The 16,228-nt window shown below is 35.5% G+C and overlaps 1 protein-coding gene across 1 annotated transcript; it reads left to right on the forward strand.

Annotated features, from left to right (window-relative positions):
• The first annotated feature begins 12,046 nt into the window (after positions 1 to 12,046).
• Positions 12,047 to 13,030, forward strand: LOC125369775. Its single transcript, XM_048372857.1, has 4 exons — positions 12,047 to 12,121; positions 12,176 to 12,339; positions 12,473 to 12,669; positions 12,783 to 13,030. The coding sequence occupies exons 1-4, from the start codon at positions 12,047 to 12,049 to the stop codon at positions 13,028 to 13,030; spliced, it is 684 nt and encodes a 227-aa protein (XP_048228814.1).
• Positions 13,031 to 16,228: the final 3,198 nt, after the last annotated feature.

The following is a 16,228-nucleotide window of genomic DNA, read 5'->3' on the forward strand; positions in this document are numbered from 1 at the left end:
ACTTATGCTTAGAGAAGGAGGCAGCCGCACATTAGAAGTCTTTTAGGGTTTGATTCTTTATTGCTTATCTCTTAGTCCTTTTTAGGGTTAGAATCATTTCAAGACTCTATAAATAGAGCTATGTATTTTGGCTAAAGCACATAAGAACAATATACATTTCTGAATGAAGTTTTATTTGAGTTGTTAACTCTTATTCCTTAAGGTGTTCCTTATTGAATTTCTTAAGATTAAATTAACTTGTTTGATTTAGTTTCACATCTATATGTTTGATCAATCAATTAACTCTTTATTAGTTTCTTGAGTTGTTTGAACATTCTTCATATATTTATAACTAAAGGGCTTAGTAGTTCTATTGCTAAGCTTGTTAGATCCATAATCAATTGCAAATTTTCAAGTTAGATTTTGGGGTGACAAATTCGAACTTATTGGTAAGGGTGCTTCCTCTTAAATAGGGAGAGCGTTTATCAGTTTGATTTTCTCACCATTACTTATCTTGGTATTTGAACGTATCCGGTTCGAGTTCGTATCAAAACTAATCATCAATTGGCCAAGGATGACATGAACCAGAAAGTCGAGGATCCATTAGCCATGTACGAAGGTCCAATCACATGTGCTAGAACTAAAAAGATGAAAGAGGCCTTAATCTCCTTCATAGATCAAATTTGGTGTAAACAAAATATGCATGACTTGAACAAGCCAATTTCATGGAAGCAAGAAGACTTAAAGCTGTTCAACATACTTCAAGCAAGCCAAAGTCCATGTTGATGAATAAAAGCCCAATGGAATAAGCCAAGAATATTTCTGTTCTGTTAAAATTAGGTTTTAATCTTATTAAGTATGCATAACAAAGGATAAAGGATAAGGAAACATAAGCTTTAATGGTTAAAAAACGCGCTCCTTTATTAAGGCAAAATAGTGGGCTGTTTTTTAGGAGTTATGGAGTTGTCATTTAATGTAGGAGTTACACATGTGTTAGCTAATGACCTTCTTTGTTCTCAGCATTTTTTGTTGATGTGTGCTAATCGTGTTAGCTACAATCTAAGGCAGTGTACCTATCGATGCAGTCTAGCACTAATGGCGAGTATCAAGGTCGTATTCCTCGGGAAAGTGAAAGCCCAGAGTTACTCCTTTGTTCTTTGTTATATTAACCTAAAATGGATAATGAATAATTCCTAAACTAACTATTAACTACAAGCTAAGTTCTGAGGGAGGTGCAGGAGTAATTGATAAATGAAATAATAAGACAAGAAGACAAACCCAAAGGGAATCTAAACTAGTTGGCAACCAAACAAAAGATAAAGGATCGGTGAGTCTAATTATGCTACCCGTGGACGAATTCTTAACCGAATTCGGTTTCTCTCTCTCGATAATCGAATTCCTAAACCTAATAACCTAAAGTTGGAATCTCTTCCTAACGATTGATTTTTAAATTAGCATTAAGCTTTAATCCGCCTCTATTAAGCTTTGTTAATTCTTAATCCCGCTAGTTAATTATCCTTATCTCTAAGCGATTATTAACCAGTTCTTGTTATTTAAAATTCCAATTGCCAAACGGATTTCTCAATCTCATAAAGCAATCTAAACATCACAATTCACAACGTCTCATGAATAATGCATAATCTTATTAATACTGAAAACAAGAAGAATACAAAACCAACTCAAACAATCCAACAATATAATATCAAGCCAACATAGTGAAGAAATCCCAATGGATTAAATCAGTCTAGCTAAACATGTTCATGTTTAAAACAATCTAGGAAATCAATTACAATGAAAGAATAATGAAAATAAAACATGTACACCCTTTTCTCTCGAATTGGATGAACAGCTCCAAATCTGGATCTACACTTTGATTAATCTCCCAAACTGCCTCTTGAATTGCTTCCACTACGGTTTTGCACTCGGAACCTTGCGATTCAGGGATTCTTACTCCCTGCAACTCTCTCTCGCACTCAATCATGCGAAGCCGAACCCGAGGGCTCTATGTCACTTCTTCCCCCTCTTCTCTCTAAGAAAAATTCATTTTTCTTATATATTTAACTCAGCATGGCCGTGTTCAAGGCCGTGCTGGTCAGCACGGCCGAAGTCCAGGCCGTGTTGAAACTGTGGATCTCACCAAGTAGGGTTTCACCACGGCCGTGTTTCTCCCCATGTTGGCCACCACGGGCCGTGCTGAAGGCTGTGGTGGCTACAGAAACCGTGCCTAAAGTGCAAATTTCAAGAATCAAAGCCAATGGTTGAGCACGGCCAGAGTCCAGGCCGTGCTCAATGTATGCATTGCGGGCTCTTGTCCGATCTTGATGAATTCTCGTCCGTTTCCGCACGTATTGATCTATAATTGCTTAAACACCGATGATGGTCCTATAAATGTTCCTGAAATGCAAAAAAACACAAAACACGGGTGATCTGGGAATAAAAGTACAATAATTGCTAAGAACATACGCAATAATATGCAAGCAAATATGTGTAAAACTATGCTCATCAAATTGCCCCACACTTAAGCTATTGCTTGTCCTCAAGCAATTAACAACTCACCCCATAAAACTAGAGTTAGCAATTCCTTTCAGTTTATGCCCCTAGTCCACAACAGAGAGTATTCAACACATCTCAAAGGATACTCAATCATAAATCAAATTACAAATCATTAACAAAGAATGGAAACAATATTAATGCATGAGTAACTTAAATGACAACTCAACACAAACATCATGAACCAATGCCTCACAGGGATCACTCAAGTCGCTCAAAGTGTATATTAGGTGAATAACAAATTCCTCAAAGCAAATGCACAAGACCCGCTCACCATAAGCTTGCTTATAAATCATATCTTCGCTACTGTGAATAAGTAAATACCAAAATCAAAGGGTCTTTACCAAGGTTGAAATGGGGCTAAGGTAAAGGTACGGAGATTTGGATAGAAGTGTGAAAGTGCTGGAATTCGTGCGATAAACAATAGTATATGCTCAAAGGATTAAATGCCTAAGATCACAAAAAGAATCATTCACTAAAATCCCTGCTTCATAGAATAACGCTCGCAAATGCTCTAAATCCAATAAAAAGATAAATAATTAAAGAGATTTGTTTATTATATTTTTTTTTCTTCTTCTTCTTTTTTTCTCTTTTTTTTGTTTGTTTTTTTTATAATAATGAACTAGCAGCTTATTAGCGACCGCTGCATACAACTCGAATAAACATAAAGAATAACAAATACAAATTGGATCAAAGGGAGCATTTAAAATATCAAAAAGATTTAGTGAATTTACCAACATAGCAACTAGCATTTTAATCCCACATAAGGTTGAATAAATCACAGAAAGAAATTCCAGCATAAGGGTAAAGGAAAGATAAATGTAAAGAATGGTATAATTGAAGTGTATAGGTGTAGATTATGAAGAAAAGGTTAAGGCTCAAAAACTGGCTAACTAATGGAAACATAAGGTGATAGGCTTTTGGTCAAATGTGGTGAATCCTAAATCGCCCAAATCATCTCATGGTATTCACAATATTCATGTAACTTCAACACGCATTACAAAGCAAGTTCTAGAAGCAAAGTTAAGTACAATGCACACTCAAACAAGAAATATAAAGAGCATAAGTATAATGAATGCTCAACTGGCTCAAAATCTCACTTTCAGGTGTGGTATTAGGTGCAGTTGGTTCGCAACATCATTAATTGAATCATTACTTAAGAAACACATGCCTATGATATTATCAACGTTCTAAGTTAAAATTCGACAATTCGAAAAAATAATTAAATAACACCGGTTTAACCCGGCAGGGTTGATGTGTAAAACACCATAAATTGTTTTCTAAGGACAATGAACAACAAAGAAAAGTAACTACAATTCTATAAATCAAGTCATCAATCAGCTCAAAAATAGCATACTCAAGTGCATAAAAACACAGTGTCCTAACATCCCCTAAAAATACACAACACCTAGCCATAGCAATTTCAGATATATTAAAACCATATGAGAGATTAAGGTTTACCCATAAGCACCCCACACTTGAAGAACACACTGTCCTCAGTGTAAAATGTTATGGATACCCCGCATGGAATGCTCAACTAAGAGAACAAAGGCAATACAATCCGAGTGCATGACATGTATGAAAAATAAAGTAAATAAATGCAGAAAAATAAAAAAGATCTAGGGGACTGCCCTGATCATCCATCGAGGCTGATGTTGTGGAAATTCAGTGCCTCCTCGGTAGAACCTGAAAATAATAAAATAAAGAAATAAAATCAAAACTGAAAATATGAAAAGCGCTTCTTTTTTATGTGAGGAGTCTTCTTAGCTGGACTCATGGTGAAAGGCAAATGGGCGTGATCGACGACCATCCATCCTTCTTCCAAGCAAATGTCTTCAAGTATCCGCTTAGAGGGATAATCGTCAATTTCCTCTTCCCGACTATCAAGCAAGCTGCCAATATGATGGGCAAGACTCGCTCCTCGTATAATTGAACGTAGTCATGATGCTCTAGGGGCTCTTCCAATTTGAAAGCTGGAGTTTCAACAATTGGAAGGATCGATGGTTGGGCAATCTCTTCAGGAGTGTCGATGGTTTTCTTCAGTCCCTGGCTTGGTTCACTTGCTAGAAGAAACTCGAGCTCCTCCAAGACTTCATCATTGGATAACTCGTGCTTATCGTCCATCATCAAAGGGACTTGTGGAAAATCTACCAACAATTCCTCTAACTGCAACTCAGCATCATCAACTGTACATTCCTGTTGATAGTCTTTCAGAGGAATTATGCTCGCCTCTTCCTTTTCTGGCTCCATCTCCATGTTCAAGAAATCGTCCTGCACAGAAGCATCATCGTCAAACATAGTAGATAAACTAGAAAAATTTTCACCTAAACGCAAAGTGATGGCGCTCAAATGCTCCTCGGATTCAGTAGCGTTTAATGGAGTTCCCAATTGCTCTTCAGCTAGTAACTTGAAGATTAAGCCTACTTGATGCTCTATGTTGTTAATCGAGGCTTGTTGATCTTCAAGTATCCTCTCTGTTTGTTGGAATCTATCATCAAGACTTGTAATGAACCTCATCATCAGCTCCTCCGACACTAACTCTTCATCCTGAGTTGAAGATGCAAGATTAGGCTGCTGCTGATGTGGTTGTTGAGATTCTGGTGGTTCTGGGTCATCTAAGCTCCATCCATAGGGTGAATGAGTGCTCCACTCTTGATTATAGGTGCTTCTATACGAGTCATTTGGCTAATTGCCCGTATAATTCACCTGTTCATAGTTATAAGAATAAGGAGTAAAATCACTGCACAATGGACAATCATTACTCAATTGTAAACCACAACAAAATTCACAAAAAACTTGAGATGAAAGGATAGGAGTTGAGAGTTGATCGGTAGCCCTGCAAAATGATTCCACTCGAGCTTCTAAAGATGCACGGGTATCCCAATTTCTAGCACTCTCTTGGTTCCTAATCCTATTTTCCAATGCGTCATACAAAGAGTTTGAATTTAGCATTGAACCTCCTTATCATTCACTATCTGAATCATAAACTTAAACTAAATAAATATGTACAAATAAAATAAAATAAATAAACAAATAAAAATAAAAATCATAAAATAATAAGAAAGAAAGAAAAGAAAAAAAAATTGGCTAAATTAACAAATAGCAAATTTCACTCTAGTTTTCAAACAATTCCTCGGCAACGGCGCCAAAAACTTGATGTGTGCTAATCGTGTTAGCTACAATCTAAGGCAGTGTACCTATCGATGCAGTCTAGCACTAATGGCGAGTATCAAGGTCGTATTCCTCGGGAAAATGAAAGCCCAGAGTTACTCCTTTGTTCTTTGTTATATTAACCTAAAATGGATAATGAATAATTCCTAAACTAACTATTAACTACAAGCTAAGTTCTGAGGGAGGTGCAGGAGTAATTGATAAATGAAATAATCAAGACAAGAAGACAAACCCAAAGGGAATCTAAACTAGTTGGCAACCAAACAAAAGATAAAGGATCGGTGAGTCTAATTATGCTACCCGTGGACGAATTCTTAACCGAATTTGGTTTCTCTCTCTCGATAATCGAATTCCTAAACCTAATAACCTAAAGTTGGAATCTCTTCCTAACGATTGATTTTTAAATTAGCATTAAGCTTTAATCCGCCTCTATTAAGCTTTGTTAATTCTTAATCCCGCTAGTTAATTATCCTTATCTCTAAGCGATTATTAACCAGTTCTTGTTATTTAAAATTCCAATTGCCAAACGGATTTCTCAATCTCATAAAGCAATCTAAACATCACAATTCACAACGTCTCATGAATAATGCATAATCTTATTAATACTGAAAACAAGAAGAATACAAAACCAACTCAAACAATCCAACAATATAATATCAAGCCAACATAGTAAAGAAATCCCAATGGATTAAATCAGTCTAGCTAAACATGTTCATGTTTAAAACAATCTAGGAAATCAATTACAATGAAAGAATAATGAAAATAAAACATGTACACCCTTTTCTCTCGAATTGGATGAACAGCTCCAAATTTGGATCTACACTTTGATTAATCTCCCAAACTGCCTCTTGAATTGCTTCCACTACGGTTTTGCACTCGGAACCTTGCGATTCTGGGATTCTTACTCCCTGCAACTCTCTCTCGCACTCAATACTGTGCAGAAACCGAACCAGCCGCCAGGGCTCTATGTCACTTCTTCCCCCCTCTTCTCTCTAAGAAAAAATCATTTTTCTTATATATTTAACTCAGCATGGCCGTGTTCAAGGCCGTGCTGGTCAGCACGGCCGAAGTCCAGGCCGTGTTGAAACTGTGGATCTCACCAAGTAGGGTTTCACCACGGCCGTGTTTCTCCCCGTGTTGGCCACCACGGGCCGTGCTGAAGGCTGTAGTGGCTACAGAAACCGTGCCCAAAGTGCAAATTTCAAGAATCAAAGCCAATGGTTGAGCACGGTCAGAGTCCAGGCCATGCATCAGGCCGTGCTCAATGTATGCATTGCGGGCTCTTGTCCGATCTTGATGAATTCTCGTCCGTTTCCGCACGTATTGATCTATAATTGCTTAAACACCGATGATGGTCCTATAAATGTTCCTGAAATGCAAAAGAACACAAAACACGGGTGATCTGGGAATAAAAGCACAATAATTGCTAAGAACATATGCAATAATATGCAAGCAAATATGTGTAAAACTATGCTCATCAGAGTTGTCATTTAATGTAGGAGTTACACATGTGTTAGCTAATGACCTTCTTTGTTCTCAGCCTTTGCCTATATAAAGAAGGCTTGAATCCTTTGTAAAGACACCATTGATATATATAAAAGTTATTTTGAGCACTTGTGAGCGTTCTGTTTTTAGTTCTTGTATGAACTATAGAACTTATCAAGCTATTCTGCTTGTGGCGTTGAAAATCCAAAATCTTTGTTTTTCATTCTTTACTTATCAAACTTTCTTGTTTGTGGCGTGTTGAGAAAATCAAAGTGCTGTTCTAATTATTTTATCACCATTCAATTGATAAAGTGATTGGAATAGTTAATCTGACTTCAATCTTGAAAGATCTAGGGCTGTTTCAAATTATTGGAGGGTGTTAATTTGCTGATAGGAAATCATCATCTTAGCAACCACACACCCCAATAACTAATGAGTTATGATACATATGGAATGCAAGAAAACACCCTCCAATCAAGATGATTCCAAAACCCAACGATCTCCTCAAGTGAAGTTAGGACAAAAACTAGTTCCAACAATGAAACTAGCACTTGAATTCAACTCCAAACGCCACAAACCAAGTATGATTTGATAAGTTAAGAATCAAACACAAGATTTTGGTTAGAGAACGCCACAAACTAAAAATAGTTTGATAAGTTCAAAGTTCATGCAAGAACTTAAGCAAAAACACTCACAAAGAGCAAACAAAGATTATCATTCAAAAATTCTATATTTACAAATGAATTTGGCTTTGATATTTATAGCCAAAACAAGACAAAGAAACCTAAATGGATGTCTTTTGAGCTTCCCCACGTTTCCCCCTTTAATTCCCCTTAAAACTTATTAAAAGTGGCTGTTTTTACATTGATGTCACTCATTTTTGTAACTCCCAAATGACAACTAATTATGTGCATCCATTTTGTAACTCCAAATTATGACTAATTATGTGCATCTATTTTGTAACTCTAAAAGACAACTAATCACACCATAACTTAAGAGAAAACCTAATAAAATGAAAATAAAAAAAAAGGCTTCAAATGAATCTTATTGGACCTATGAGTTCAGCCCAAACTTATTGCACTAAATTGATGATTTTGGATCCTTTTTGCAATCCTAAATCTTGGACTGAGCCTTGTTGTGTTTGAACACTCCAAATGTCTTTAATTAAGCCCAACAAAGCTTCTTGCATACTTTTGGACTTGGATCTTGTCATTGGACCTCCTTGAAAGCTTAAAGGATCATTTGTAATTCTTGTCTTTATTGCATCATTCCCTCTCTCCTCGTAAGGATTCGTCCTCGAATCAGCCTCATTGTCAACTTCATCACCTACATCAAATAAAGAAAGATCAGCAACATTAAAAGAAGCACTCACATTGCCATACTCACTTGGCAAATCTATCTTATAGGCATTGTCATTAATTTTTTCAAGAACTTGGAATGGCCCATCCCCTCTTGGCATTAATTTAGACTTCCTTTGGCTTGGAAATCTTTCCTTTCTCAAATGTACCCAAACCCAGTCACCCGGTTCAAATACAACTTTCTTTCTCCCCTTGTTGTGTTGCTTTTGATATTGTTGATTTCTTTTCTCTATTTGAGTACGCACATTCTCATGTAAGCTTTTAACAAATTCAGCTTTTTGCTTGCCTTCAAAATTAGCCTTATCAATGGGTAATGGCAATAAATCCATTGGAGTTAATGGATTGAGCCCATATACAATCTCAAAAGGTGAACAATTTGTTGTACCATGAATACTCCTATTGTATGCAAACTCAACATGTGGCAAACATTCTTCCCAATTCTTCAAATTTCTTTGAATTATTGCCCTCAATAGTTGTGAGAGAGTCCTATTAACCACCTCCGTTTGTCCATCCGTTTGTGGATGACAAGTTGTTGAGAATAGAAGCTTTGTTCCCATCTTGCTCCAAAGTGTCTTCCAAAAGTGGCTAAGGAACTTGACATCTCTATCACTGACAATTGTCCTTGGAACCCCATGCAATCTTACAATTTCTTTGAAGAACAACCCCGCAATATGAGTTGCATCATCTGTCTTGTGGCATGGAATGAAATGTGCCATTTTGCTAAACCTGTCAACAACAACAAAAATAGAATCTTTCCCTCCCCTTGACCTAGGTAATCCTAGAACAAAGTCCATAGAAATGTCTACCCAAGGTTCATTAGGTATGGGAAGTGGAGTATACAACCCATGAGGCATCACTTTAGATTTAGCTTGTTTACAAGTGATGCATCTCTCACATATTTTTTGAACATCTCTTTTCATTTGTGGCCAAAAGAAATGATTTTCTAAAACATCTAAAGTTTTTCTCACACCAAAGTGCCCCATCAAACCCCCACCATGTGCCTCCCTCACAAGCAACTCTCTTAAAGAAGATTGAGGCACGCATAACTTATTTTCTTTAAAAGAAAACCATCATGTCTATAGAACTTGTCAAACCCCCCTCTCTCACATGACCCATATACATTAGCAAAATCATGGTCTGAATTATATAATTCCTTAATGAACTCAAAACCCAATAATTTTGCATCAAGTGTAGAAATTAGAGCATACCTTCTAGATAGAGCATCGGCAACAACATTCTCTTTACCTTGTTTGTACTTGATGATGTATGGAAAGGATTCAATAAATTCCACCCATTTAGCATGCCTACGGCTTAGCTTCCTGTTGTCCTTTGAGATATTTCAAAGACTCATGGTCGGTGTGTATAATGAATTCCTTATACCAAAGATAGTGCTGCCATGTCTCTAAAACTCTTACCAAAGCATAAAACTCTTTGTCATAAGTTGGGTAGTTTAGACTTGCTCCACTTAGCTTCTCACTAAAGAACGCAATTGGTCTTCCTTCTTGCATCAAGACTCCACCAATACCTATTCCACTTGCATCACACTCAACCTCAAAGGTTTTAGCAAAGTCAGGCAAAGCAAGTAAAGGTGCTGAACTAAGTTTTTCTTTTAGCAAGTTAAAAGCATCATCTTGTTCTTTTCCCCACTTGAAACCCACATTCTTTTTAATGCATTCAGTTAAAGGTGCAGTAATTGTAGAGAAATCTTTAATGAATCTCCTATAAAAGCTAGCAAGACCATGAAAGCTCCTAACATCATGCACACTAGTAGGTTTTGTCCACTCTCTAATTACTTTTACTTTTTCTTGATCAACATGAATTCCCTTGTCATTAACAATATATCCAAGAAAAGTAATTTCATTACTGCAAAAAGTGCATTTCTTAAGATTAGCATATAATGTCTCTTGCCTTAACACATCAAAAACCAGCTTTAAGTGTATTACATGCTCATCTAAAGATTTGCTATACACAAGAATATCAATGATGCAATAAAGACAAGAATTACAAATGATCCTTTAAGCTTTCAAGGAGGTCCAATGACAAGATCCAAGTCCAAAAGTATGCAAGAAGCTTTGTTGGGCTTAATTAAAGACATTTGGAGTGTTCAAACACAACAAGGCTCAGTCCAAGATTTAGGATTGCAAAAAGGATCCAAAATCATCAATTTAGTGCAATAAGTTTGGGCTGAACTCATAGGTCCAATAAGATTCATTTGAAGCCTTTTTTTTTTATTTTCATTTTATTAGGTTTTCTCTTAAGTTATGGTGTGATTAGTTGTCTTTTAGAGTTACAAAATAGATGCACATAATTAGTCATAATTTGGAGTTACAAAATGGATGCACATAATTAGTTGTCATTTGGGAGTTACAAAATGAGTGACATCAATGTAAAAACAGCCACTTTTAATAAGTTTTAAGGGGAATTAAAGGGGGAAACGTGGGGAAGCTCAAAAGACATCCATTTAGGTTTCTTTGTCTTGTTTTGGCTATAAATATCAAAGCCAAATTCATTTGTAAATATAGAATTTTTGAATGATAATCTTTGTTTGCTCTTTGTGAGTGTTTTTGCTTAAGTTCTTGCATGAACTTTGAACTTATCAAACTATTTTTAGTTTGTGGCGTTCTCTAATCAAAATCTTGTGTTTGATTCTTAACTTATCAAATCATACTTGGTTTGTGGCGTTTGGAGTTGAATTCAAGTGCTAGTTTCATTGTTGGAACTAGTTTTTGTCCTAACTTCACTTGAGGAGATCCTTGGGTTTTGGAATCATCTTGATTGGAGGGTGTTTTCTTGCATTCCATATGTATCATAACTCATTAGTTATTGGGGTGTGTGGTTGCTAAGATGATGATTTCCTATCATTTGGTATCAGAGCTTGCTTCAAGTTGAGGTTTGCTTATCTTTGTGTTTTGTGTGTTATTAAAGTTTCTCATCTTCTTTATTTTTTTTTTGTGCCAAATTCTTCTTGTTTCAATATTTTCCTTCTAAGTACTCATTCTTTTCAAAGTTTACACCTTTGTGCGCATAAAGTAAAACTTCGTTGTCCCTTGCAAAAAAAAAAAAAAATTTGTGTTGTTCATAATTTCTTTTCAGTTGTGTTATTATCATTAAAAAAAAAAGAATCACAAGATCAAAAAAAAAAAAAAAAAAGGCTTCAAATGAATCTTATTGGACCTATGAGTTCAACCCAAACTTATTGCACTAAATTGATGATTTTGGATCCTTTTTGCAATCCTAAATCTTGGACTGAGCCTTGTTGTGTTTGAACACTCCAAATGTCTTTAATTAAGCCCAACAAAGCTTCTTGCATACTTTTGGACTTGGATCTTGTCATTGGACCTCCTTGAAAGCTTAAAGGATCATTTGTAATTCTTGTCTTTATTGCATCATTTGCATTCCATATGTATCATAGCTCTTTAGCTATTGGGGTGTATGGTTCCTAAATTGGCGATTTCTATCAAACATCATTCTATATGAGGTTCATTCGAAACTTCTCAACCATCATGGCTCCCATCACCGAATTGACAAAGAAAAGAGAGTTCGAGTGGAACGAAGCTGCCCAAAGGGCCTTTGAGAAGGTAAAGTTTTAACTTTGCAATGCTTTGGTTCTTATACTTCCTGATTTTAACAAGGTGTTTGAAGTAGAGTGTGATGCAAGTGGAATTGGGATTGGTGCGGTATTGATCCAAGAAGGAAAACCAGTGAGCTATTTTAGTGAGAAACTCAATGGGGCTAAATTGAACTACTCAACCTATGATATAGAGTTTTATGCAGTGGTTAGAGGCCTTGATCATTGGTGTCACTACCTTAGACCAAAACCATTTGTTCTTCATTCTGATCATGAGGCCTTAAAAGTTCATCCATGGGCAACAAAAACTCAACAAGAGGCATGCAAAGTGGGTAGAATTCCTTCAAACTTTCACTTTTAGCTCCAAGTACAAAGATGGGAAAAGTAATGTAGTGGTTGATGCTCTATCAAGAAGAAGCTACTTACTTTCCATGGTTGATGCTAAAATCTTGGGTTTTGAACAACTCAAGGAGTACTATAAAGATGATCCTGATTTTTCAAGTGAGATGGAAAATCCTACTAGTCAGTTTGTACGTCAAGAAGGATTCCTCTTCAAAGGTAACAAGCTTTGTGTTCCAAAGAGTGGGGTTCGGGAGTTGTTAGTAAGAGAAGTACACAGTGGGGGTAACACTTTTATTGGCCTAGGATGGTCAAAGATGTAACCCATGTAGTGGAGAGATGTGCTACTTGCCAAAAGGCCAAGGGACACTTCAAAAGGGGTCTCTACACACCACTGATGGTTCCGGACAGATCATGGGATAGTGCAAGCATGGACTTTATTGTGGGCTTGGCAAGAACACCAAGAGGAAAGGATAGCATCATGGTAGTAGTAGATAGATTCTCTAAAATGGCACGCTTTGCAGCTTGTAATAAAACATATGATGCTGTAAGAGTAGCTGATAGGAAATCATCATCTTAGCAGCCACACACCCCAATAACTAATGAGTTATGATACATATGGTGATGTGAATCCAAGTTCAAAGCTTAAAGAGATCCAAGATCCATTAATAGTACAAGAAGGCCCAATCACAAGGTCCAAATCCAAGAAGCTTCAACAAGCCATATTGGGTTTAATTAGGGACATTTGGAAAGCCCAAGAACTTCAACCCAATAAGGCATCCATGGAGGCCCAAGGAATAATATTTAACTTATTTTTATGTTAATAAAAATTAGGGTTACATGTAGCTACCATACAAGTTAATGTGGTAATTAATACCAAGTAATGGCTATCAATGTGGGTAGTGGTTATTAAGAGCCACCATATACAAGTTAATGGGGTAATTAATACCAAGTAATGGCTATTAGTGTGGATAGTGGTTACTAAGGCCATTTAAGAGTAAAAGTAATCCTATGTGTGTGAGTCTATTTTAGTAGTGTGTGCATGGACTTGTACTTTATATAAACAAGTCCTTTTCTCTTTCTTTTGGAGCATGACTGAATTTGATATATGAAATTTTGTTTGAGTTTTATTGTGAGAAATTTTGTCTTTAATTTCTTGCTTGAACTTTGCGACTTATCAAGCTTTATTCTAGCTTGTGGTGTCAAAATCTAAATCTTTGTTTTCTTATTATTTATCAAACTTTCTTGTTTGTGGCATAAGAGGAAATTCAAAGTCTATATTAGTATCTTTATCCTTGTTGGTAAAGGGGTTAAGCAGCATCCATCTTCTTACTTCAATCTTTGAACGATCCGAATTTGTGGATTAAATTGGTAATTTCTAGTTTTCTTCTAATTCAACTTATCATAATATTTTTGCTATTGGGGAGTTAATTGATGAAACCTACAATTCCCATCATATGGAATGCAAGAAAAACACCTTCCAATCAAGATGATTCCAAAACCCAATGATCTCCTCAAGTGAAGTTAGGAAAAACTAGTTCCAACAATGAAACTAGCACTTGAATTCAACTCCAAACGCCACAAACCAAGTATGATTTGATAAGTTATGAATCAAACACAAGATTTTGGTTAGAGAACGCCACAAACTAAAAATAGTTTGATAAGTTCAAAGTTCATACAAGAACTTAAGCAAAAACACTCACAAAGAGCAAACAAAGATTATCATTTAAAATTCTATATTTACAAATGAATTTGGCTTTGATATTTATAGCCAAAACTAGACAAAGAAAACCTAAATTTATGTTTTTTGAACTTTCCCACGTTTTTTCCCTTTAATTCCCCTTAAAACTCATTAAAATGGCTATTTTTTTACATTGATAGCACTCATTTTGTTACTCCTAAATGACAACTAAACATGTGCACTCATTTGTAACTCCACACAATACACATATAACTCACACCTAATAAAATAATCCTTAATTAAATAAAAATAAACTAAAATAATTACTTAAATTAAAACCCAAAAGATAAGAACCCATATAAAGATGAATTAAGCCCAAAGGCCTAATCATAGCCAAATGGCTTTTATTCTTCAAAATCGACTGAATGCTTCATGATAAGGTTGGACTCTTGTTTTCATACATGAGTTGCATTTCCATTTTGGACCTTTTGGTGCATGCCTTTGCAATGGAATCTCATGGCAGCCTTGATTCATATCATTCCCCCTTGAAAGAAAATTCGTCCTCGAATTTTGCCCAAATATTGCAAAAGAAATAAACGTATAATATCAAACGGTAATAGAATACCATCATCAACCTGCAATTCCTTCGCAATAGTGATTAGAGGATCTTTAGAACAAATAATATTTTTAGTACCAATAAATCCAACATGCTCAAAAGGTTCAACAGCTTCATTATTCACTAATTGAATCTTTGCTTCTTCATTAACAACAAACTCTTCATTGTTGAATTAATTTAAAGGTAGCAAATCATTGTCTTCCTCGCCATATTCAATTATCACGTCTTCAGAATCTATATTGACTTCAGTAGAGCAATTTACCTCATCTACTCCATTGATGTTAGTCTTCGATGATCACTTAGAATCTTCTTTATCTTTGAGATGCTTAAGAAAGGTGTTAGTCAACATATTGAACTCTTCAAGCCCATGCTTAAATGCTTCAAGACTGATTCTTAAAGATTTGTTCTCCTTTGCCAATTCATCAATAAAAGCTTGACTTGGTTGTCTATCTAACCTCTTAGGTTTAGGCTTAGAAGAATAAAAATTTCGTCTACACTCTTCATAACAATTACTTCTTTGACCCCACATCTTATCATAAGATTGATAACGAAGATTTCGACATTGTCTAATGAACTCAGCTTCATGAAACATTCTTTTTTATTTTGTGTCTATGGATGAAATAAAGATAAAAATAAAGAACCACAAAGAAGTTTGAAGGAAAGAATAAAAGATATGATACGAAATTTGAAGGAAAAGAAAAAAAAACTACATAAAAAGATTAACAAGGGAAAATAAAAATTTTATTTAGTGAACACAAAGGTGTAAACTTTAAACAGAGAGTACTTAGAAGCAAAAAATTGAAACAAGAAGAATTCCGCACCATAAAAAAAAGTAGAGAAAATGAGAAACTTTAATAACACAAAAAATACAAAGATAAGCAAACCTCAACTTGAAGCAAGCTCTGATACCAAATGATAGGAAATCATCATCTTAGCAGCCACACACTCCAATAACTAATGAGTTATGATACATATGGAATGCAAGAGAAACACCCTCCAATCAAGATGATTCCAAAACCCAATGATCTCCTCAAGTGAAGTTAGGAAAAACTAGTTCCAACAATGAAACTAGCACTTGAATTCAACTCCAAACGCCACAAACCAAGTATGATTTGATAAGTTATGAATCAAACACAAGATTTTGGTTAAGCAAAAACACTCACAAAGAGCAAACAAAGATTATCATTCAAAATTCTATATTTACAAATGAATTTGGCTTTGATATTTATAGCCAAAACAAGACAAAGAAAACCTAAATGGATGTCTTTTGAACTTTCCCACGTTTTTCCCTTTAATTCCCCTTAAAACTCATTAAATGGGTTGTTTTTTTACATTGATAGCACTCATTTTGTAACTCCCAAATGACAACTAAACATGTGCACTCATTTGTAACTCCACACAACACACATATAACTCACACCCAATAAAATAATCCTTAATTAAATAAAAATAAATTAAAATAATTACTTAAGCTAAAACCC

The sequence above is a fragment of the Ricinus communis genome, chromosome 1 (genome assembly GCF_019578655.1).
Source record: "Ricinus communis isolate WT05 ecotype wild-type chromosome 1, ASM1957865v1, whole genome shotgun sequence".
Classification (NCBI taxonomy): Eukaryota; Viridiplantae; Streptophyta; class Magnoliopsida; order Malpighiales; family Euphorbiaceae; genus Ricinus; species Ricinus communis.

What these genes read in the sequence shown, in the direction of transcription:
- LOC125369775 (XM_048372857.1), top strand. Translation starts at nt 12,047, where the DNA reads ATGGCTCCCATCACCGAATTGACAAAGAAAAGAGAGTTCGAGTGGAAC. An exon ending in GTTAGAGGCCTTGATCATTG is followed by an intron (nt 12,340 to 12,472) that starts GTGTCACTACCT and finishes TTTCACTTTTAG; the next exon opens with CTCCAAGTACAAAGATGGGA. An exon ending in AGAAGGATTCCTCTTCAAAG is followed by an intron (nt 12,670 to 12,782) that starts GTAACAAGCTTT and finishes TAACCCATGTAG; the next exon opens with TGGAGAGATGTGCTACTTGC.